Source organism: Capricornis sumatraensis, chromosome 2, assembly GCF_032405125.1.
Source record: "Capricornis sumatraensis isolate serow.1 chromosome 2, serow.2, whole genome shotgun sequence".
In the NCBI taxonomy this organism is placed as follows: domain Eukaryota; kingdom Metazoa; phylum Chordata; class Mammalia; order Artiodactyla; family Bovidae; genus Capricornis; species Capricornis sumatraensis.
Window position 1 is genome coordinate 53,029,116 of NC_091070.1, and position 25,846 is coordinate 53,054,961.

A 25,846-nucleotide genomic window follows, 5' to 3' on the forward strand; every position below is an offset into this window, starting at 1 on the left:
CTCCATGAATGCTAGTTATTTATAGGTAGCCCTTAACTATCCCTTGGACTGCAAGGAGATACAACCAATCCATTCTAAAGGAGATCAGTCCTGGGTGTTCTTTGGAAGCAATGATGCTAAAGCTGAAACTCCAGTACTTTGGCCACCTCATGTGAAGAGGTGACTCACTGGAAAAGACTCTGCTGCTGGGAGGGATTGGGGGCAGGAGGAGAAGGGGATGACAGAGGATGAGATGGCTGGATGGCATCACGGACTCGATGGACGTGAGTCTGAGTGAACTCTGGGAGTTGGTGATGGACAGGGAGGCCTGGTGTGTTGTGATTTATGGCGTCACAGAGAGTCGGACAGGACTGAGTGACTGAACTGAACTGACTGAACTATCCCACAGAGAGAAAGTAAAGATAGCAGAAATAATTCCAAGTAGGATAACTAAATAAGTATTTGTCTTTAGAATACTATGTATATTTTATGGAAACAGTAAAGAAAGAATGGTAGGAGATAGATGTGAGACTTGTTAGGGGGATGAGACTTGTTATTGTAATTAACTGTGAAGGAGGCTAAAATTAATTTTTGTTCTGTAAGCAAAGAACAAGTCACAGTTGAAGCATCTTCTCCCCTACAATCATTCTGGAATTAAAAATATTGTTTGAGAAATGTATCAGGCAGATAAATAACAAATGGATTACTGAGACATGACTATATCTTACTAGAGTCAGTATTTCCCCTCCAAAGGAGAAAAAAATCCAGAATCATAGTAAACACACAAAGACTTTTCTTAGCTCCTTAATCATAGATAAATTACATTAGGAAAACAAGCTCACTGATGGTACAGGAAAAGGATAAAGTGGCTGTTAATCTAGCAAGAGGCTTCTGCCACTCTTGGATGTTTAGGTTTGCCTCCAGACAAACTCCAGACATACTGATCCATCAGTATCATTCATGATGTTTGTTATATTTTAATGACTTTGGAGATCATTTCAAATATTTATTTTACTAAGTGCAAGAGACGCTGAGGAATGTGGGTGGAGGAAAAGCCCAACTCAGTTTCCTTTAGTCTGACTCCAGTCTGACTTCCAAATATTTTATAATGTCAATGTCCTTAACATTACTTTGAAAATAATTTGTGAGGAGGCTTTGCATCGTTAAAATTATGTGATATTTAGCTGAAGTTAACTCTATTGGTTTACTCCTATCTGATCTACTAAGAGAAGGGGCCAGGCTGGGATGATACAATGATAGCCCAGTAAAGTCAAAGTTTTAAAAAGTCTTTGGCAACTTTAAAGCCTTTGGCATCATTTTCACATTCTCCTTTAATGATTTCTAAAGCAAAGATGACAAAGTGTGGTGTGAGTTCAGGTTTTCTCCCCTCCTACATTCAGAGTAGATATCACCGATCAGTCATGGCACTCCTTTGAGAATCCTCATTTCTGCAATTCTGGCAGCTACTATCAATCAATAGATGTTTCCTCACAAGTTGAAATTTCCTTCTTTGCCTTTTCTGATCAAAGGGTAGCTCGATCCTTGTATATGTTTTGTTCCCTGCAAAATAGAGACAAATTATATTTTTTAAAGTACTGCCTTATAGACCAGTGCTTCTCAAACGTTAATATGCAAACCAATCACCTGGGGATTTTGTGAAAATGCACATCCTGTTTTAGTAGGTCTGGGATGGTGCCTAGGTTTTTGCATTTCTGACAAGGTCAAGGTCATGAGTGATGCCAGTGCCACAGGTCTATGGACCCACTTTGAGTAGCAAGGTTGTCCTACTCCATTCTATGGAAACAAGCTAGAAAACTGTACATGCAACTCAAGAACCAAAGAAAAGAAAGAAAAATGAGGCAAGTGTTCCATTAGAAGCTGAAATTTTATTATAGGATAACCGTACATAAAGCACATCTAAAATTGATGTGTTCAATGCACTTTTAATAAAGGTAATGTAATATTAAAGGTACAGTTTCTAAGTACAATATAACAACATTCATATTAGAATGAAAATCGGAGTATTTAAAAGACAACATTAAATCTCTCTTTTTTACAGCTTGTATTTACAAAATGAATCAAAATATTTTTTTTTAATTGAGGACTCAATAAAATAACAAACGGCTGGAAATAAGCAGACTACTGTAAGAGTGAATTGAAAAGAAAACCCAATGTCAGTGAAAAGTTGGATGATCCTCTAATAAAGATCATTAGCAAAGTTTTAGTACAATACTATTTTTTAGGATTCCCATAAATGGCTTGCATTTTTAGTGTGGCAGAAAAGTTTTTACATACTGTACACAAAACAGACAGCGCATATTTATAGGTACAGTATTACTGTTTCTGAACTTGCATGTATATTTACAGAAGGCTGAGTTTGTTACTCACAGAGTTTTGTGAAATTTGTGTGCTTAATCCTCAAGACCTACACACAATTAGAATCAGCATTTTTTCATGTGGTCTTTGAAAATGTGGCTTTAGAACTTGGTTGTAGAAGAAAGTATTAACCATAAGGCTTGGCATACTTTATAAATTTACCAAAACAACTCAGGGAAAAAGTTGGAATTGGGGCATACCTGTTGTCATTGAACAGTTATCAAATGCTGACATGTGCTGGCCACTGTGCAGACACAAAGAGATACTATCTCTATCCTTAGGAACCTTAGGATACGAAATGGGGCTAAAAAAAAAAAGTTTCAATCCCTTTCTAAGCGAAGCAATAAGGAATGAAATGATTTGTATTCAAAGAGATTTCTCCCTAAACTGTAGCCAATTCACTTTAAAAGGTTAACTATTAGCATTAGCTCTCATTAACCACATGATTGCATTTATAATTAAGGTAACAGCAACTCTTCCATAAAAATGGAAAATGTCTAGAATTGTGGGTAAATATTCAGTGCATGGAAGCCAATAACCATGGCTTGAGAATTTATCACCTTCAATTACAAAAAGTGCAGTAAACAGAAACATTTGCTCTATATTTATAAATTGCTCAAAAATCTTTGCTAAAGATCTTACAAATTCAGTAATATTACAGAACAATTCTAATCAATATTTAATAAGGTTAACTACATCCTTAGTTAGATATTTGATATACATGGATTTTTTTTTTTAAGAAAGCCGATAGGTCTTGGGAGAACAGGTGAAAGAATTAACTAAGCTCATTATTAAATGACTTTTAAATGAAGGTCCTTCACTCAGTTCATGGAACTGGTTGAGGTCAAGTTAACACAGAACATCCCTTGTCAAAGCTGCTTTATGGCCCATGTTCTGCCATGATAGCAGATGTCTCTATACTTCTCATGGCTCAGGTAGGAGGGGAAAGGTTTATTCTGCCATCAAGCCAACAAGGATATTTTATATAAATGTGTATTATCTATTATAGGAGCTAAGTACACAACTCTGTCAGGTGCCAATAATAAGGTGCCTTAGTAAGAAAAAAAATAATACTCCATTAAACTAGAGTGTTTCTTTAGGATCTTGAAGGCCTGGCAAATTATTTTTCAGCTTAGGAGATATGGTATAAAGCCAAGTAGCAAACATAAAGTAAATGCTAATACATTTTCATATATCCATATTTATAAACAAATTCACCCTATAGATGTCAAATATCCATACTAAGGAAGTAATTTTATCCTAATTAAATACACTGTAGAATAATTTATATCATGATATTATGTATTTAAAGAGAAAAGCATGTCCCAAATCCAGCACTCTGATACAGCTGCCAGTTGGGCACAGGTAGATATATATATATGTATATATATACAAATATATAGTTATACTCAGTGAAATTAACAAGACCCAAAGGTGGTATTGTCTAGGAATAAAAGGGTTTTTTTTTTTGTTGTTCACAAAAGTAACTTATCTAGCACCACACATCAGAAAAACACAAAAATAGCACACTCTAGTTCTAAACAGCTATGTCTAAAATAGATTATATAGTAAAACCAGTATTATACAGCATATTGTGGATTTGATAAACAGATAAATATTTGCACTGAGTAGGCTGTTTATAATATAACATTTTCTTATCTATACAGAATGAAAGCCAAAAAGTTAACTGTATAGAGATGTGCAGAACAACATTAAATATTATGACTCAAAAGCAGGGACGAAGGTAATTTGAAAGAAGAGTAAGAGAGAAAATGTTTACAGGCCATTACAAGTTCTTAAGTTAATAGTAAATAAGGAATCAATTGCTCAAGTTGAAGAAAGCAGTAAACAAGAGATTGCATTTACATGCAGATGTCTAAAATTTGTATTTTTTTAAGTCTATGCACAAAAGTCATTTGTTTTATTGCTTGACATTCAGTTATGGCTAGATTATTTAACCTATTTTTTTTTTTTTTGTACTTTGGAAACAAGAATATTGTTAAAGGTGCCATAAAAATGGACAACATTGAAAACGGTTTGCAAATAAACCACCTAACACTGCAGTTCTTTATACATATTAAAAGCCTTGTCTGGGGTTTGTCGTATGTTAAATATATTTAAACTGGGAAAATATGTTGTTGCTTGAAGCCTCCCATTGGCCCAAACATCCAATACAAAAACACATCTCCACAAAAGGAGCAGGCAGACAATACAGGTACATTTAAAGAAGCAGCCAGCTAATGTCCTAATGTTTAAAAATTTACCACTGTTTTATATGAGATTTCAAACCATTGTGGCTAAGAAGAGAGTTTTAGATTCAGGAAGATGTGTACAGTACATACAGATTTGTGTGTGTGTGAAATCATATTCACTATATTGCTCAAGAATTATCTGCATTTACATATGCAATCTGTTCAATGATAACCAAGTTCGTAGGAATACTATTCATCCATGTTAAAGTAATAATGAGGAGAAAGGAATCACACACGAACACTGCAAAGAACTTAATTGCTCTTGGAGAACAACATAATGGCACACACAGGATGTCAAAGCTAATAGGAAGCTATCTTTCATCAGTTCTTAGAAGGGAAAGAGAAAAAGAGGTGTGATGTTTGTTGTGGCAAACACTAAATGTCAACAGCAAATATGGATTTTCTAGGCATCTCCTTAAAATTCTCATATTCACCTTAACACAAGACTCCACGTTATGTTGCATTGCTGAGAAGACATTGTTTCTATTTGGACTGAATATAGGGAAAGTATCATTCATTTATAAAGAAATAAATGACTGAACGTATTTATTGCTCTAAGTTCTGAGGGTCTGGTTAAACATGGAGATCCCCTGCATCTACAGTATCGCCTTAGTATGAAGCCAGGCTTCTGGGTTATTTTAAAACCTGTACTGAGAGCCTGACAAAAATGAGCTCACTTACACAAACGAACAAGCAAGCAGACCCAGAAGTGAAACCAACTGCTTGGTAAAGATAGAGCTTGCCAGCCTTATCTTAAGAATAAACAATAATAGGAAAGTCTCTTTCATCAAATCTGGTGGAACCTCTTTAATAATACTAGTGTTTTGGGAATACAATGAAGACGTGTATCACAGACTGTTAATAGCAGATGATTTACTGTTGCAACTGCATATATCCTGATCTATAGGATAAAGTTGTTTTTACGGGCTTCTGCTGTGTCATATCTTTAGGTAAGAACTGGGAACTAAATGGTATAATAGGTATGTTAATAACTTCTGTGTGTACATGTATGTGTGTGTATAAACATATATATATATGTATATGGAGAGAGAGATTTATGCCAGTTTTCATAGTCTTTATCATCAAAACAAGGTGACGGTTTCTTTTTTTATCTAAACAACATGTAAAGTTATCCTAAATTTTGCTTTTCCATGGGGTAGGAAAATAGGTAATGCTTCTTCTGAAAATGTACTCTAGGTGTGGAAGAATCAAAGCGAACAATTACACTGAGGTTCACTGAGGTTATGGAAAGTAACATATTCAAATAATTACTTTCAAAATGTTTCAAAAACATAAAATGTTACCCTAAAAACTGGCTCATGTTGCTGTTACATTGGTGGGTTTTGTTTCTCTTTATAGCCATTTGCTCTTATATTAACTCAACAGATTACAAATGTGGAAGTAAAAGACAGTTAAAATCCCCCCAAAAGCAATTTTCTGTTTGTTTGTTTCTAGAGGAGAACACAGTGAAAACAGGAGTTACTTGCTGGTATTTGAAAAAAAAAAATTCATCTTTTACCTCTCTCACTGCACTGATAGGCAGGACTCTTATCTCACGACTGCTTCTAAAAATTTTTATACATACTATATAGAATTTGAAATACCTTTTAATATACAATGATATAAATAAAATATATCAAGAATATTTTAATTGTTAGAGAAACAGTGAGTGGAGTTTGTAGGACTATACTTTGAATGATGCTCTTGGTTGATTATGACCTATTAGTTTATCTTTTGAACATACTGGCATCACTTTATACTGCTCTGGAAGTTATTCAATGTTTTTAAGCACATAAGACTGAAGAATATATACATTTTGAACAAAACAAAATGAACAATAGTGAAGTTTACACACACGCAGTTCTACACAGTTCACTTGTGCCTTGGAGGGATAGTATTATCATAATTATTAACAATACAAAACACAATTTTGTCCCAGTAGTACTGGCCACCCTGTTTTAAGAGTTTTAGAAGATCCCTGAGCACACTGTTTGTTTCTTATAACCCGGACTCCAAAATGATAGGGCTTCTATTATTGATATCAAGATGGATTGTCATTCACAGTAAGTCAATCGTAAGGTGCTTATTTACCCCTTTTTTTCCACCAATCAGCACAAAGAACTGTCAGAAAATAATTTTTTATTATTATTATCTTCAAATAATACCATTGGAAGGACAGATGATTTAAACAATCAATGTTTGAAACAGTGGCTTTAGGATTATTATCTGGCTGCCTCTCAACAATAACAAGTGATTCAATCGACATTCCTTAGCCAAAAACAAAAGGCAAAAAAAAAAAAAAAGAAACAAAACCAAAAAAACTGTACAAATATGTAATTTTCCCTGAGGGATCAAAGTACACCTGGAAGTGCTCTATGTACATATTGCACTAGAGAGGAATGAAGAACATGTGCAAAAAAGCAACAATGAAAGAAGCTTACATCCTACTTAAACCTTTTCATTAAAGATTCTACTAGGTTGTTTTGCATTTTGGAATGTCGGAACACAAACAGCTATTCCTTAAGTCTAAAACTAAAAACACGTATTTCTACTATGGCACATTCAATGAAATAAAAAGTTCTCCAAAGACAGATAGACAAATTCCATCAAGAAAATAATACAAAGTTTGTTTGTTTGTATTTCTTTTTTTAGAAAATTACATTACTTTCTTTCTTTGTTTCACATTACAAAATCTTTTTTTTCTTTACACAAATCACATTTTATTGCAGGAATATTTCAAGTGCCATCAAATATTTATAGAAGGGTTAAAAAAATAGAAGTCTCTCTAAAGTGGTCCAGACAAGGCTTTGTATAGAATAAATCTTTTTTTTTCCATCTTCTAGTTTTGATTTAAGTATTTTGAATACATTTTCTTTTCCATTGACACTTAGTAGCCTAGAAGCGGTCCGAAACATACACATCATACATACAAAAACCACACACACACGCGCACACACACACCCACCCACTCCCTCCTCACCTGACCCTCAGCCCATCCCCATACACTCACAGAGATCTGAATATCCACACTATAAAGAACAACCAAACTTAGAAGCAGTGTCTTAAGTAATGTTTTCTTTAAGTTAGAAAGGGTGAATTAGGATGCTGAAGACTTAAAAAAAATCCACACCTTTAAAGCAAATTAGGATGCTGAACACTTAAAAAAAAAAATCCATAGCTTTAACCACAATTTGCACTTTTCATCTGCACTTTTGATTTCATTGTGACCAAGGCCAGTTTCTTCACAACACAATGCAACCATTTGGACACCACTGTAACCGAAGGTGTTCAGGCTTTGTGCAAAAGCCTTATTTACCATACGTTTAAAAATTGTATAAGAGGCATTATAGCAGTCAGGATAACAATGATGTGATTCCAATCTTTAAAAGACTATTGGACGTTTAAGTTTAGGCAATTTTAATTACAAGAACGATTAAGAATAATTGTTCTATATCAGCAAGTATTTTGTGTCATCACACAGGTATTTCTATAATAAGGAAGAAAATAAAAATACAAAATTTTTCACATCCTTCTCTGCACTTCATATTTTTTCAACAAAAATTGTTTAACTTCAGATCCCAACTTCGATCCGTATAATAGTTGTTCCCTCATTTCACCGAGCGCGCCTCTACTGCTCTGTTCCTACACTGTCGATGTACTTCGTCTTAAAGTCCACACCCTGTTTTTCTTTCACAAAGACCTAGTAGCAGCATCATGTCAATGTATCTTGGTTTACTCCAAAAGCAATGTCACCATGGAGTGACTTACTGAGATTAGAGCATCTTTTTTTTTTTTTTTTTGCATTAGGTACATGCAAAATCCTTTCTGGGAAAAGAAATTTATGTTCAACATTGTATTCTCTCTCACCCTCAGAGAAGTCCAATTAGCTCTCATCATTTCACAAATGGACACTGGAATTAGGTTTAGTTGCTCTTTAATGCACTAGCACCTGAGGCTGGTCATATTCAGAAAGCTTTGGTTAAAAAGAAGTTAATAGACTTTAATAAAATCATCCCCAAATTTAGTGAATCAAAATGACAAAAAGGCAAAAACAAACCCCAACCAAAATAAAACACACCATTTCTTCCCAAAAGGAGAAACAACAGGGGGAAAAAAAAAAAGGATAAATAAATAACTGAACTAAAGTTGGTACTCTATTCAGAGTATAAATACTATTGATTTTTCAAGGAACGTTTATTTAAATTAAAGATTTGATTTAACCCTTCTTGCCCAAATATAAATACTATATGCTGATAGTTACCTCTCTATATAAAGTCACATAAAGTTTTATATGCTTGTAAGAAATTTAAGTAAATACTATTCTCATCATCTACTTTTATGCTTAAACCCTTACTGTATTTTTGAAAAAAAAAAAACTTAAAAAAAAGATGTTATTTAGGCTTCATACACACTTCTGTGTGAATAGTTCCTTCCCCTTTTCCAAGTCCCTCAGGAAACAAGTCAGAAAGTCAGTGGAGTTAAGAACCGAGTGGAGGGCTCTGGGTGACCCAGCAGGAGTTGAATTCCTGCAGAAGATTGGAGGATGGGGGAAGAAACCCTGGTGGTAGAGGAGATCCTTTCTTCCCTGTAAAAGGGTGCTAGGAAATGCTCACCTTTACACTATGGGAAGATGGTCTCTCTTCTCTATAGACATGGTCTTTGATGTCAGGCCAGAGGTTTGAATCCCACTCCAAGTGTGACTAAAATCATCTAAACATCTATATTCCCAAAGGTCACTTATTTTAGAATATGCACACTTGTCTTATCAGACTGTTTCTTTCCCCTTCCCCCCTACTGGGAATTATGTAAAAAACAAAAGACACACACATACACAAAATTAAACAAAAACAACTCAATATTTCTCGCCTGAATACAAAAGCCAAACTGTCTTCTCAAGATTTAATAAAATAAATTACAGTCCACAGTTTTCTAGTGAAGATAAATACAGAAGAAAATGTTTGCAGCTTGCATCAACTTCACTTTAAAGACTTAACAATAGTTAACATTTAAATAAGAGAAACTGGTTCAACATCGTATGTTTCCTTTGCCCTCCTGTCCATTGACTGTGAAATATGAAGAGTGTTCTAGAATGATACCATGGAGAGGCAGTTAGTCTAGAAACCATTCACTCTGAAAGTCTCAGGGTTCCTAGATGATACCAAGAACATAAACATTCACGAAGTAAATGCTTCATGTCTTCACACATGGGGAGTGTGCGTTTGCTCCAGACAAAAATCTTTGGGTCCTTCTTCTACTAAAAGCTAGATTCTGATAAATATTCTGGTTATTGATCTGTTCTTAAAGCCTAAGAATTCCAAGTTGAGACTGAGTCTACTCAACTGTGTGAAACGAGCATCCCCCCACTCCCCAATCTCCATGAGGTGGCATGCTCAAAAGCTTTGGAAAAATACTGTGCATGAGGGCGTAAATCCACCCCAATCAATCACTCAACTTTGTATGAAGCATAAACACATCTATCCTTAAACTTATCCAAAAAGCAAAGTACAATTTAGGGAGAATTCTGTGTCTAATTCCAAATTCACATGTAAAAAAAAAAAAAAATTAATCCAACAGCATGATTTCTAGATATGACCAGCCAGTCTTTTAAAAATATTTGTGTAAACAGCAGCATAAATACCTCCCGACGTACCTTCCAAGCCTTCTCAGTTAAACCTGTGTTTCTGGTGCACATGCGACACGACAGTGAACACGCTAGCATTTAATTTAAAGAAAAAAGGTGCAAAATGAAAGTGCCTTATCAATTCAACAGGAAAAGCTACTCCAGTAACTACATTTTATATTAATTAAAACAATATATAAACAATATCTCTTTTTAGCTATATATAGTCTTCATGCCCATTTACCCTGTAATATATTATAATGCTATTGTTGCTAGTGCCATGGACCCTTTTCGTGCCATCCTGCTGACTGGCAATAATCGGTGAAAAAAATAAAAACTTCCTTCATGAGACAAAGAGCAAGTTGTGCAAAGTAATGCTGCAACCTCCGCTATGCACACCAGTCACCGATTAGTGCTGGACCCTCTGTGGTTACCGACAGATGGGTGACTCTGTAGAAAGTCTGTGGGCAGTGAGCTACAAGAAAAGGACATCTTCCAACTTTAGTACCCGCCTTCTGCTGTAAACAGAGGTCAACGATCAAGAAGTCGAGACAGAAAAAGGGTCCATATCTGTAGGCGTAATGGAAATCATATGCATGAGAAAAACAAGTTCAACTTTTATTTGTTTTCATTGTTTCCCCTCCTTTGCCTGACCCCGATCACCAAAGAATGTGCAGTGTGTTGGCGCTCCAGGTCTGTGCAGGGCCATATAAAGTGTCTCGGTTAATTGATTTGTTTGTTTGCTTTTCATTGTTTGGACTTCAGACATTCTAGAAGTGCTTAGGTGATACATTTACCCATCAATCTGCATGGCTGGCTCAAATTCTGAAGTGAACAACTCCTTGTATAATGGAGGAAAATGAAGTCGCACAATGTCTGGGTATATTGCTTTAAACGCCATTAGCTTTTCTGTATGCCGTCCACATAAGGCTCTTAATGTAGACACCTTGCATATTAACTGTAAGTGGAAGAAAGGACATGGGGTCAGGAGAGAAGAAATGCAAGAATCAAAAATCAGGGAATCTGGACGAGCGTCACAACACCGTTTACAATGATGAAACACACTTGATACAGCTTAAACATCTAGTAATAGAGGGATGGTAAAAATAAATGATAGAGAATACCAGGTATATGTTAAATATGATTTTGAAGACAAATATTGTCTTCGATAATCTGTAATCCGGAAAGATGTTCATAAGCAAAAGAACTCAAGTCTCTTACTTCCTCCTCCTGTTCCAACATGCTTTCTGCTCTATCATCCTGAACCCTACATTTTACCACTGGGGAAAAGGAAGAGATGTGGTGGCAGAGAACAGAGAAGTGGGCAAAGGGGCAGCCACGGGTAGATAAAGTCACTGCTACTACAGGCAAAGCCATCTGTTACATATTTTATGCAAAAGGAATACTAGCTAACTCCAACGACAACAAGTTTCTTCTCTAGAAAGAGCTCTGCTTAGAGCAAAGCAATTCTGGGTCTGAGCAAAAGGCCCTCATTTGGGGGGGAAAAAAAAAAAGTTAACATGACTGGTGGAGTCTCAGCATTGACTATTTACCTGCTGAGGACAGCAGCATGACTTGCACAAATGCTTTTTAAACTCTAAATCTCTGTACTGCACAGAATATTCAACTCAGAGCAATCCTAAGAAATGTTTCCCCAGAGCATCAGTCTTGACCATGTGTTATGTGTTAGGTGCTCTCTATAATCAAAGACCCTAATGGTATCCTGGCCTTGGGGCAAGAAGATGGAGAAGAGGTCTTCTTCCATTTCCCATTCCTGCCTCAGTGTCTCATTTAAGAGATGCAAAATCAAAAACAAACTGCAATTAACCCCCAACTTCTTTCTGACCTTGCCTCGCTATCAGGAGAAAAGAATGAAAGTAAATAGGAAGAAAACCCCAAACCTTTCAAATCATCATCTGGAACAATAAAACAAATAAAATAATCCAAGAAAGAACAGGGCTGATTTTTCTAAGACTAAATACATACTACTAGCACTAGCACCGAAGGGTATTAGCCTATTTTAAATTGCCATCCTAATTATATCTTTACTGTGAAAGATAATAAGCACAAAAGAAATCTTATGTTTTGCATATAGGGTAGTAATGAGAAACTGATGAAGAAAATACAAAAGCCATTTATTGTTGATTATTAATGAATTTAATGGAAATAGAACTAAAATTAAAATAGATGGTTATTCTGGATGCTTTAGTCCTTCATCACTTCCTTCTTCTAAATTCCAAGATTTAAATTCTAAGTTCTCTAGTTTATATCAGTATGGGACATTAACTCTGCCTTCTGCCCATCTCTTATGGAATAAGGTAGGGGGGTGGTTTCAGAATGATTAATACTTTAAAAAAAATTCTATCATTGCTCCATTATTCCAGGACACTTTATAACCAATGATAATAGACAGACTTAACCTGAATTTTGGCACAAGAGAATTTTCTGAAATGGAGATACTTCTTTCTTTTCAGTAGCTTGTCACTTACTGAGAATTCTGGGGTCTGGTGGGATGACTTACAAATATGATTGGTGTGAACGTTGGCAAGGGATAAGTCAGCTGTGTCAGCTGGAAACCTTAGCTCTCACCTTTGTTAGTATTCCATCTTCTCGGTGATTCTTCTGTAGGACATGTTGAAGAGCTAGCTGAATTTTCTGTTGCAGCTTTTCAATTTTTACCTTTTCCTGCAGCCATGAGCGATCTAAATGTGAAAAACCAGACTCCTTAGACTTCCAGCATGGTGTCAGAACACCCAATTCCTCCTGACTCTTAGACACAGATTATTACACCACAATGCAGAGTCAGGGACTCTTAGGCCACCTTCACCCCTCATTCAAAATTTGCTCCTAAAGAAGAAGAAAGCTAATCTATGACACAGAACAGAGTGCTAAACCTTTCCATTTTTACTGACATCTGAAGGAAAGGAGGGTCCTCCTCTTCCAAAAAGATAGTCATTTAAATCTAAAACCATGCTCAAACAAGTGCAAATGAAACCACCACAGCCCCTCAACACTTTCTAAAAGTTACATTTCTGAATGAAATACTCATATCAATTCTCCTAGCCATTACAAAAAATATGAAAATTGTCTTACGAGTACAAGGGAACTAAAATTGCCAAGAGAATGCCAAATTAATTAAGGGTTGTTAGTTTAGGATAGAATCTTTATGACTAAGAATTCCAAAAGGAAGATAGCAAATTTTCAAAAGTGATTATCACCAAGAGGCAGTACTGGTTAAAAACAGAGATTAAATTCAGATAAACTTGTGGGCAACATCCAAATGGACTTTAAGAAAAAAGAGAAGGTTTTAAACACCATGTTATCTTGGAGATTGGTGTTAAGGAGGGCAAGCCTATTCTACCACAGCATTTTTCTTGTTATCAGGAGGTTAATTGTAGACAGGGTTTTATTCAATTCTCATCTCTTAAGAGTTTATCAGAGTAGCATGAGGTCTTCTTAAAATAGGACATGTATAAATGTGTGTAGCAGAGGGATTGTTACCTGAAAAACTGAAAATTAGATTTTAACGAGGATGGCAGTCTCTCTTGGTATCCCTCTGAACATTCTATAGCCATTCTAAGTTGTGTACTTGTAAAAATTCTTTACTTGGACAGTTTAAAAACCATTGTATTTGGTTATCTTACCTGCTGACATCAGGACAAATGCAGAAAATAATGCAATTTCATCTTCAGTCAGGTGCATAGAACATAAACTCTTTCCAAATTCAAATACAAAGCTAATAAAGTCTTCACAACCTGCCAAAATTAAAGACAGGTTAGGATTTTAGTTATTATCCTAGAGAAAAAAAGATGGAAAAAAGTGAAGAGAGATCTACAAGTTGAAGATCAGAGAGAATACCAATAACATTTCTTGTAGTTTAATACTTTCAAACCTTAAAAGAAAAAAATCAGTTTAGCCACCATCACCGTTACTACCAATATCATCATTCACAATGAGAGGGAGTTTTTTAAAATACTGTAATTTAAGATATATACATGTATTCTTTTATTGATCACACCACATGGCATGTGGGATCTCAGTTCCCTGACCACGGATTTAATCAGTATCCCCTGCAGAAGAAGCACAGAGCGTTAAGGACTGGATTGCCAGGGAACTACCATTGACAGTGAACTGTTATTAGGTGATTACTATGTCAGGTGCTGCTCCGAGAGGACTCTCTGGGCATTCTATCGATACTACAACAGCCCTATGAAGAAAGTAGTATTGTTACCACCCCCACTGTAAAGGCGAGGAAACAAACTTGGGAAGAAAAGGAATGTACCCAAGATTCCACAGGGAGGAAGTAACAGCCTGAGAGTCAAAGCTAGATGCCTAACTTCAGAGCCCACACTCTTAACCAACAGAGTCTAACAGCTATAGTCTGAAATGCTAATTTCACTCATTTTTTGTTTTCCTTAAAATAAACAAGCGTGTTAAAACAACACGCTTAAAAATGAAAACAAATGACACTTTATGGTAGTAAAACCATTATAATTATCATAGAACTAAAAACGTAGAATGTGAAAGTCCCATAAAAAAATATCCACCCCCCAAAATTGGTTAAGTTTGGTGTCTGTTCTTTCAGATTTCCATATTATGTGCATATAGTTAAATGTCAAAGGGCTATTCTCAAGTATATATATATATATACCTCTCAAATATATATTCTCAAATATATATGCCGTTTAATCGTTTTTGAAATCATTTAACAACATATCTTGGATACTATCCCAATCTTAATAACTTCATCTCACTTTATTTATAGACATCTAAAATAACTTTTTTCTAAGGTATATGCCACAGTTTCACTTAACTATACTTTCTTTCTTTGATATCTCATTAACATTGTTATTTGAGGGGTATGGAAGGGCAGACTTTCAGGTCTTTGCTTGATTTTATGTAGCAAATCATATCTTCCAGTTTACTGAATAAACATATCCCCTGCAAACCTGGTTCTTAAAATCTGGAAGGGAACTGAAGAATATGTCACATAAATTTCTTTGATGACCAAATAGATAAAATGAAGCTCTACACCTTTACGTATCATATGGACACAAAGCATTTGAGCTGTGTGAATTTTCTATGGTAATTAATCAGAAAGTATTATCAACACAGGTATGCATTAGTGTATAACATCCTTTAACTCTTATATCCAAAAAACTCCACGATTTCCATTTTGTTCAAGAGCTATCACCCAACTCCCATCTTTTCCCCTAGCCCTGATTTGAAGACCAAGCACCCAGAGGTTTTCTTACCTAAGGATTTGAAGACATCGGGGCTAGCATATTTCCCATCGAAGTACACGGTATTGTTCTGAGAGTCAAAGGCACGGCACATTCTGATAAATACCACCTCTAGAGAACCTGAGCAAAGGCAGAAATGGAATGGGTTATTCTGTCTTGGTGAGTTGATTCTGACCTTAGAGACCCCCCTTCTGAGGCAACAGGGCTGGGCTTAGCCCATGGGCACTCAGTCATCTTATCTCTTGATTTAGAAGGGCAGAGTTCACTAGGGTAATTAAAGACTTCTGCCTAAGCTAAGGCCTGTAGTACTTAAGAGAGATTGTGTCCTGCAAAAATACAGTCTTGGAGTTGCTAGAAACACATGTGTGCGTGCGTGCTCAGTTGTGTCTGACTCTTTGCAACCCCATGGACTGCAGCCCTCCAGGCTCCTCTGTCCATGGAATGTTTCAGGCAAGAATACTGGAACAGGTTGTCATTTTCATACTCCAGGGGATCTTCCTGATCCAGGAATGGAACCAGCAGTCGCTGGTTCTCCTATACTGACATGCAGATTCTTTATCATTGAGCCACCTGGGAAGCCCAGAAACACATAGAGTCCTGTTATTAAAACAAACAAGCAGAAAGCCAGGGATATCTCTCTGAATGCCATAAACAGCCATCTTCCTAACAAATTATCAAAACATCCTGAGGACCTGGGGCACAGGAACAAAACACAGGTGATGGTTAGGACTGGGGAATGCAGGTGTCTTTCAAATTAATCTTTTCACAGAGAGAAGAAGCAAAATGGAGAGAATGTTTCCTTCAAATAACTCAAACATTAAAAAAAAAAATTCCTTAGTTTCTGCAAGTGAAACCTGAGCTATTATCATTTGGAGAAAAACTGTTCCCGACACCTTCCTTACCAAGCATTTCTTTAATAAGCTGGTGAAAGCAGGTTAGGAAGAAATCTCAAAATTCACTTGCAAAGCACATACCTGCTTTGAGAAGCACAATTTGATCGTTCTGACATAGTTCCATAAATCCATCAATGCGTTTGGCAAACTCCACCACGTACTGTATAGCTTCTGTAATTTTGATGGCACACAATTGCCACATCACCTCCCGCTGCTGTTGAAGAGGGAAATATATTAACATCCACGGTTACCCATATCTTTGACTCAGTTGTTTTAAGTTTTCCTATTGTGTACAATCTTTCTTTGGAAATAGATCCCCAAAAGCTAGAGGATTTAAGAATAAACAGTTGGCCAGTTACTTGGGTTACAATGATTGCTTCCAAGTTCTTTCTTGTCTCCTTCAATTCCTCTCTTGCCATTTTGTTAGCAAAGGGCAGGGGGGAGATGTTATGGGCATATATGCAGCAGAAGATGAAAACCCATATGAGGAAAGTCTCGCATGCCGCTGCTTTAACCCTGGGCCACAGAGAGCGGGAAAGTAGAATCTCTCCTTTTAAGCAATTACTTGGCCTCGGGGAATTTCATACCACTTTACTTGAGGAAGGGAAGAAAGGGGAGTCGGTTACATTTCCTGTGCACCTGCTATGAGCTGGGTGCTTTCTGACATCCTTGTCTCATTTCACTTTCACAAGAACGTTCTTTCATTTGCCATAAATGAACACAAATGCTCAAAGAGGTTTCACAGCTAGGAGGTACTGGAGCTGGGATTTAAACCCCAGTGTTTCTGGCTCGGAATCCTATTTTGCACACCTTGTGGTTGTGTAATGCTTTCCTGCTTCCCATTGTAACTGTGGCTGCTCGCGTTACCTCAAAGGCAAACAAGGTGATGTGCTGCTATTTCCCAACCTGTCATGCTTAATGCCTTTTTATATAGCCACTCTCCAATTTAGTTACAGGCTAACCTGGGTCCATCTTGCTGCTCACTTACTTTCCCAATCGTAGTTTAAGGCTGTTTCCACCAATATAAGAGAGTGGGAGAAATACTGAATTAGGAGCCAGGGCTCATGGTCTAGTCCTGATGTTTTCAATCTCCAGCCATATGCTTAGGGATGTTAGTTTCCTTGTACGTTAGATGAAGAGGAGGATTAACCTCAATAATCTCCACGGTACTTCCTAAGCCAGCATTTCCATGATTTGGAGGGGAAATCGAAGCATTTTCTTTTACTAAGGGCAGAATGGATAATTAAATGTGCCCCTTCTCCAGCCCTGCCCTCCCATTTAAGTAATCTGTTGAGCAGTGTGTCTTATAGTAATAGATGAGGAGCAGCCGCACTGCTTGTCAGTCTCACATTGCTAGATTCAGACTGGAGTTAAGATCACAGCTTCCGCATCTTTTTTTTTTTTTAACACATATTCTCTAAACTCCTTCTTTTTAACCTCTGAAACCATGAGGCTAAGATTATTTTACATCGACTTCCAGACCGTGAAATCTCCCATTGTGATATTGGGAAAAATCCCAACTCATTGAGGCTTCTGGAAGCAGCTTAATCTAGCCCCCTGTAGATAAATGATGGGACAAACATGTACAGTTATCAGAACAACAGAATCTCTGTGCTATTTCTGAAATGTTGCACAGTGACATTTCAGTAAGGTGACAAAGCCCCAGGAACATAATCAGCTCTGGAAGAAAGATTATTAAATAGAAATCTGGTATCTGATGAAAGACATTCATTTTTTGGTCTGTTTGTATTCAAATCTTTTACATCTCCCAGCGTTGCCTCAATCTTAGGTAAAACTGTTCAGAGTTTACCTTGTTTTGATAATTCTCAATCTCCTCCTGCAGAAAAGTCTGCCACGTTATCTGCTGGAGCTCTTCTCTCAAGTATTGGCAAGTTTCCAGATGTGATTTAGATATATTCTGTGCAAGGTGTTCTAAGGAGAAAAACAGGAGATCACATGAAAAGCCATTCTTCTTTGGATAATCAGTGTTTTCCCTACTCAATTATTCAATTTAAAAGGTAACAAGTATGAAGCAACAGGCTGAACCAGGTTTAAGTAAGAAATTAAACCATATTTAAGTAGGTAATCTGGAACTATTCTGTGTTTTAGAGCAGGAAGAAGGACAGGCAAAGCCAACATTTAACAATAAGATTGCATGCCTTCAAAGACCCTGCTAATCTTGACTTTCTGTGCCTTTACACTAGTGTCTGGGAGTAAGCAAATATCGACCTAGACAAGTTGTGAGAAATGACTGACACAATCTCTACTCGGCATTTTTATGAAGACACATCTGCCACATACATTTATGCGGAGGGACTACTCTTGAAAAATTAGGAAATGGTATGTTGTATGACGACAGTTATGTGTGGTGTTTGTTTTTCCTGCAAAATTCAGAACAAGCATTGCTGAAAGCCTGCCCGGTCGTTATAGATAGTGTGGTGGTTAAGAGCTGGACTTTGCAGCCCGATTGACTGGGTTGGAATCTCAGCTCTGCTATTTAGTAGTTCTGTGACCTTAGGTAAGTTACTTAACCTCTCTGTGATTCAGTCTCCTGATCTGTAAAATGAGAAAAATAGTACCTATTTTATAGGGCTTCTGTGAGAATTAAATAAGTTGAGCACTCAGAACAGAGAGGATAACACAGCATCTGTTACATAAAACATTTGTTCTCATACTGAAGTGTAAGGATTTTGGAGATATTAAAGAAAGAGAAGCCAAATAAGTTTCTCAAGGAACTTATAATCTGGTGAACATGTACAGACACGCAGAAAGGACAATTCAAGACATTAGACAGCATAAGGTTGAATCATATCACAAGAGAAAGAAAAACAAAGGTAATAGGTGCTATCAGGGAAGGGAGAGATGAGGAAAATTAGGCGATGCTTCTTGGCCGAAGAGGAATATTTGGACTGGATCTTGAAGAACGGGGAGGGTTTGGTAGGCAGAGGCCAGTGGTGTGGGGCAGTGGGCCTGTTCCCCATTTGAGGGATGGTAATTGAAAGAACAAATGTGGCATTTGTAGAAGATAGGAAGATGTGATAAAGTGATGATTCAAAACAGGAGTATTGGTAGGTAAGAGTCCAAATCCTGAAGGATCTGAATGTGGAGATTGAGAGTATGGACTTGACTGACAAAATGAGTCAGTGGGATTCTCAAGGGGGAGCTGACATAATGAACATTGTACTTGGGGAAACAGAACATGTAGTTCTGCCATCGGTGGACTGAAGGGTGGAGAGGTTGGAGGACCAATGAGAAGGCTGCTGAAATCTCGATGTAAGGGACTAACAGCTTGAAATAAGTTGCTAATAATTGTTACAGAAGGGAAGGACAATTAAAGAAGTATTTTAAGGAAATTGCCTGGTGGCCCAGTGGTTGGGATTCCAGGCTTCCACTGCAGCAGGTGTGGATTCAATCCCCGGTTGGGGAACTAAGATCCTGCAAGCTGTGGATGTGGCTAAAAAAAGTATTCTAAAGAAAAATGGATAAGATTCCAAGAATACAAAATCATACCCCAAAGTGATCCCCTTCTTGCATCTTGAATATAGAATAAGAAAGCTATTTAAAACAATGGTGTCAAGTGCAAACTTAGGAACACTAATAAGACTATTTATTTAGAAGTTTGTTACTGCTTTCTTCAAACAGAATCAAATTTGTTTGTGTGAAAACAGAGCCAGGATCACGTAAATGAAGCTTGAAACTAGAATCTCCTTAGGGAAACTGAAACACAATACACTCAATAGCCCTACTTGGCAACATACAGACGTGAAAACAACATAAGTAAACATCATAAACAATAAAACATAGATGAAAGGAAAAAATACAGGAAAGAGAGACAGAAACTGAGAGAGAGAAAGGGGGAGAAACCAGTAAATTATTTGTCTTAGAATCAGTGATGCTTGTGAAGAGAAGTGGGGACTAAAGACAAAAATAGTGGGGAAGCATAAACAAGAAAATAAATGTGTAAACAGTAAACCAATTTTTATAAATATGGGGGGAAAATGATGTAGATGAAGGGTTCACAGGGAAGCTGGGAGAATCCTGGAAGGGGAAGAATGGGAAAAGGCTCTCGGTATTATCTTCCAGATCCTGTTTTTCTCTAGTTAACATTGTCAATCATCTTCTTGTTTCATTTCATCCTAAAAATTGTCGCCCCTACCTGTTTGAGTCCAGCTTTTAGAAGAAATAATAAATGATGCAATGTTCCATGACCAGTAGAGGGCAGTGGCTGCATTCTCACCAGCTGCCTTTGATCAAAATTCATACCTGATTTGGCAAGGATAAGATTTTAGACACTTTCCTATTTTTAAGTCTCCATTTCAGCAGAGAAGAAAATGCTCAGATGGAGTAAAAGCTAAGGAGTTAGTGCAGTCTCTCAGACAAACAGTCTGGTATAGTGAAATACCTTCAACTAAGAGTTAGGAGACCTGTTTTCTGGTCTGAGCTCAGTTGGGTAACTCATTTTGTGACAAGCGAATCAGCTCACCTCCTCAACCATGACTGCGCATCAGTAGAGCCAAGGTCTAGATTCTTCAGATAGAAATCCTGTCTTCTAAGTCACAGACTTTCATAGTGGGATGGAACTTTAGATATTATCTGGTCTAAATTCTCCTCACTTTGTAGGTAATAACATTAACAATGATGATAAATGTTGACACTGAGGTAGAGTTTACTATGTGCTATGCTCACAAATACATACACACATACATATACACATACACAGTCATACACACACACACACATATATTTTGTCCTTAGTCTTTATGACAGTTCTAGGGGGAAAGATACTAATGACAATTGTACAAATTATCCCCATTTTACAGATGAAAAAACCAAGCCACGGTGAGGTTAAGTGACTTTTCAAGGTGTCATAGCTGGCAAGTGGACAGTGATTCAAACATATACAAAAGCTCCAGAATCTATGCTCTGAATCTTTATATTCCATGGGTGGGGAGATTGCAGCTTACAGAGGTAACGTGACTTATACTAGGTTGTACAACCTGCAGCAAAGCTAGAATCACCCAAATAAGCTGACTTCTTGTCTCATGCTTTGCCCAACATTCAGCTGTCTCTCATAGAAGGCTTTAGTAATTATAGTAACAACTGCAATTAGCTGTTTTATTTCTCTTTTTTTTTTTTGCTTCACCACTTGGCTTGCTGGATCCTGGTTCCCTAGGCAGATTTGTTTGTGTGCAAACAGAGCCAGGATCACCTAAATGAAACTTGAAACTAGATCCCCTAACCAGGGATGGAACCAAGGACCCATGGCAGTGAAAGCACCACGTCCTGACCACTGGCACACCAGTGAATTTCCGAGTTAACTTTCTAAGAAAATGAACGTAGATTGTTTATCTGGAGTATGTAACTCAGGTACTAACTGTATTGGGTGGGCCAAAAAGTTTGTTTGGGCTTTTCCATAAGATGTTACAGAAAAACCCCAACAAACTTTTTGGCCCACCCAATACATAAAGGGCAAAATTTCGCAGCCAAAAATTCAGATATATTTCACTAAAAGTAACGGAGTGTAGATACTATTACGGAAAGAGTTGATCTTAGGATATGTTAATTTATAATTTATTTTCCAATTGCACAAGTGGTTTCATTTGTTTCAAATCTAATGACAAAATTTAGCCTAAAATGAAGTTTTTAGTTAAAGAAAGAGCAGGGACTTAAACCCTAAAGGAAATGTCAGGGAATTTTGGAGAGCTTTACAGAAGCATTAGCAAAGTCTTTGACCACTTTTAAGCCACTCTTAATCCCTCAAACTATTTTACACACATAAATGGGACAGAAAATCAGAGCCCCATTACATCCTTTTTCCAGATAGAGTTTTGGGTTTGCGGAAAATTCTGATGATGACTTAATTTTATTCATTGTGGAAAGTGCTACAATACATGTGAACAATCCCTTGTTTAGGAGAAAGTGGAGAATGGATGAAAGCACAGGGCTCCCAGGCTCCCTGGGAGGTGACAGCTGTGGCAGAGGAAAGAGCCTGGTCAGGAAAGAGGGGCTGGGGAAACTGAGTGCACTTTCAGCCCGAGTGCCATGTTCAGGGGCCACACACAGGCCAAGCTGTGTGGGTTACCTCCGGGCTGAACATCCGACAAGCCAACAGGAGAGAGTCACTCGTATTTATCATAAGGTGGAAGCACACCTAAAGTGAGTCAGGTCATCTTTCGTGATATCAAGTCAGCTTTCAATCAAATACTTATTCATTTCTGAAAATTTTACTTTCATTACAGCTCTGCTTAAGGTTCAGCCAACCAAGATCTCATGACAAAAACGGAAGGTTTTTGTTCTAGTTCAAGAAAAAAAAAAAAAAAAATCAAACCTACCTCTGCTCAGCTTGGCTTCTAGTTCAGAGGTTTCTCTGTTAATCAAAAGAGCTGTGCTACACCTTTAATGCTGTGCAGTGGTTAAAGACCAGGCTTAAAATGTCCCTGCCCTTGAGGATTTAAATTTAGACCCATAAAAAGGTGCTTGTGTAAAAACCGTAAAGAACATTCAATTTGTTATATTTGTAGAAAGATTTTACTGGAAATATAAATTTCACTTAAAACCTGTTTTGTGGGGTACAGAGGTAGAGGAAACCATCTAAAGAACACAACCGGTATTTCTGTGAACCAAGGACATCTGTGCTCAAGTCAGAACCTGCTGGTTCTTTTCCATGTGAAGTCTTCCTTCTCTCCTGGTCTTAACTTAGCCACCCCCACAGCAACTAATTGAAATATCCCAGAGGATTATAACCTTGTATGAGGAACCACGGGGTGAAACAGATCAAATTCACAAACAGCAAAGGCCCTTATCAAAGTTTCTCTAATAATAGTGCTGTACTTAAAAATCGATTAAATATAACAGAGGATGTTATAACATGACTCCCTTGAAATGAAAAGCTTTCCATTGTCTGTGCTAACATTTCTAGGTCACATCTCCCAAGAAGCACCAATGTCACAGGAATGAGGAAATGACAGGGTTTTTGTTTTTTTGTGTTTTTTTTTTGCATGGTGAGTCTTCTATGAAATACATCAGTTTTGTCATTAACATCCATCACCAAAATTTTGGAAAGTAAAGAAGCCAATTTCCCTTTAATGTTTATAAAGGTGAGATGCATACAGGGACGGGGAAGTGATATAAATGCAGAGTGGGATGGACCCATTGAAAGGTGGGAGGCCAGTTGGTTGTTGACATTTACAAATACTGATCCAGTGTAATTAGATCATCCCCCACCCGCCCCCCCAACAAGAAACTGAAAATCTGAACTTTCAGATGGAACCCTCCAGGTTTAAATTTTTAGCAACTAATTCAAAAATTGTAAAGCTCTGCATTGGTTACAAAACCATGTCTATGGGCCAGGTTAAGTTGGTGGGTTGCCATTTTTATAACTTTCAGTATAAATCAATACTTAGCATGTAATGAAAGGAAAGAAGTTGGTGGAGCCATTTCCTGAGCTTAGAGTTTTCTATGGAATTAAAGACTGCTTTAAGTTCATGTTGTCTCAGCTCTAAAGCTGAGAGGTCAGTCAGTTTCTTGGATATGTGATGGGAGACAGTGGATAGTCAAAAGCAAGGGGAAAGGTAGAATTATGAAGTGCTTCCAAGGGAGACTACCCTGCTGGCTCAGATGGTACAGAATCCTCCTGCAATGCAGAAGACCTGGGTTTGATCCCTGGGTTAGGAAGATCCCCTGGGGAAGGGAATGGCTACCCACTCCAGTATTCTTGCCTGGGGACTTCCACGGACAAAGGAGCCTGGAGGGCTACGGTCCAGGTGGTCACAAAGAGTTGGACATGACTGAGCAACTATCACTTTCACTCTCCCAGTGGTGAAGGTGAATCGCCCTGCTGCTGCGGCTGCTAAGTCGCTTCAGTTGTGTCCGACTCTGTGTGACCCCATAGACAGTAGCCCAGCAGGCTCCCCCGGCCCTGGGATTCTCCAGGCAAGAACACTGGAGTGGGTTGCCATTTCCTTCTCCAATGCAGGAAAGTGAAAAGTGAAAGTGAAGTCGCTTCAGTCGTGTCCGACTCTGTGCGACCCCATAGACTCACATGGGATTCTCCAGGCAAGAACACTGGAGAGGGTTGCCATTTCCTTCTCCAATGCAGGAAAGTGAAAAGTGAAAGTGAAGTCACTTAGTCGTGTCCGACTCCTAGCGACCCATGGACTGCAGCCCACCAGGCTCCCCCGTCCATGGGACTTTCCAGGCAAGAGTACTGGAGTGGAGTGCCATCTCCTTCTCCGGAATTGCCCTTCTAGATGCATCTTTTTCTTTTTTTTTTTTTTTTGCTGTGTGGCATGTGGGATCTTAGTTCCCTGACCAAGCAACAAACCTGTACCCCTTGCAATGGAAGCACAGAGTCTTAACCACTGGACAACCAGGGAAGTCACTAGATGCATCATTTTAATACCATAACTTATGAGAGGAAAGTCAGACATATCCCATTTCCTTCAAAAGGCATGAGTAGTACATCCTGATGGAAACACAGAAGCCATTACCTAGTTCTGCCATGGACACAGTTGGGGAAGTCTCTCCATTGGTGAAAGAGCAATAGGGGAAGAAGCCTGATGCTGGTGTGTAGTCACATATGGGTTCTGGTTTGATTCCATTGATATCAAGACCTGACTGGTCCGGGGAAGGCTGGATGTCCAGGTAGAAGCTGCTGACGGCAGAGTCTGCCTTGCTGCCCTCGGGGGTGTGCCCGTCGATGTAGTTGCTGAGGTCATCGTGAAGCTCGGTGAGCCCGTTGGCCGAGATGCTGTAGGTGGGAGTCAGCGGCTCGGCTTCTCCAGGCTGCTGTTGGTGGTCTCGCTGCTGCTGCTGCATTCGGTGCTTCTGTACTTCTGCGTACAAGCTGTCTCTCTGCTTTTTCGACATGCGGCCAAATTTTACAGCTGGAAGAAAAAAGCCGAGCCACACCATATACAATATGCTTTTCTCCATGATCCTCTCTGGTATCCTCTTTAGGACTTCCTTTGAAATTGCAGATAATTTTAATCAAAAACCACATAACCACCAAATAAGGATATGATCCAGAGGTGAAAACAGTCCTACCTCACATAGGCTTGCTCCACATCCCTGACAGCAAAGATATATCCTGGAGGAGCTAAGTTTCAGAAACAGACCCAGGGCTGGTAGAAGAGAGCTGGAGCAATGATCAGCTTCGTTTTCATACTGTCACATAACCCTATGCTCAGTGGGAGCTACTGAACTGCGGTTTGATGGGCTTGTTCCCTCTCGACCCAGGCAGTTGGTCTAGACACTTCTTTTCTTAGTGTTCAGACCGGAGCACAGGGATGCACAAACTCACCGGTCTACATCAGGGCACAAGCAATCAAACCTCCACATGCATTCATTTCACTAATCCGTACACTTAGATGAGTTTCTTTCTGATCAAATCTGGGGCTTCCCGGAGCAAGCTCAACAGACTGCATGAAGCATTTGCAATTCCCTGGATTACATTTCTGAGTCTACCCCTCGCCTGCTCCTAGG

At 38.0% G+C, this 25,846-nt stretch overlaps 1 protein-coding gene across 3 annotated transcripts in view; it reads right to left on the reverse strand.

Moving 5' to 3' along the window:
• Positions 1-1,475: 1,475 nt before the first annotated feature.
• RORA (RAR related orphan receptor A) overlaps positions 1,476-25,846 on the reverse strand; it is an 804,441-nt gene continuing 780,070 nt past the window's right edge. For 2 of the 3 annotated variants that reach the window (XM_068964368.1, XM_068964369.1), the window contains exons 5-11: positions 24,853-25,248; positions 18,174-18,295; positions 16,445-16,577; positions 15,483-15,590; positions 13,872-13,982; positions 12,817-12,929; positions 10,672-11,185 (exon numbers count right to left, since the gene is read on the reverse strand). In XM_068964368.1, coding sequence (XP_068820469.1) covers positions 11,021-11,185; positions 12,817-12,929; positions 13,872-13,982; positions 15,483-15,590; positions 16,445-16,577; positions 18,174-18,295; positions 24,853-25,248 — 1,148 coding nt within the window. In that variant the 3' untranslated portion in view covers positions 10,672-11,020. Of the gene's footprint in view, positions 1,540-10,671; positions 11,186-12,816; positions 12,930-13,871; positions 13,983-15,482; positions 15,591-16,444; positions 16,578-18,173; positions 18,296-24,852; positions 25,249-25,846 lie in introns of those variants that run through there. The other variant, XM_068964370.1, reaches the window with a different exon arrangement.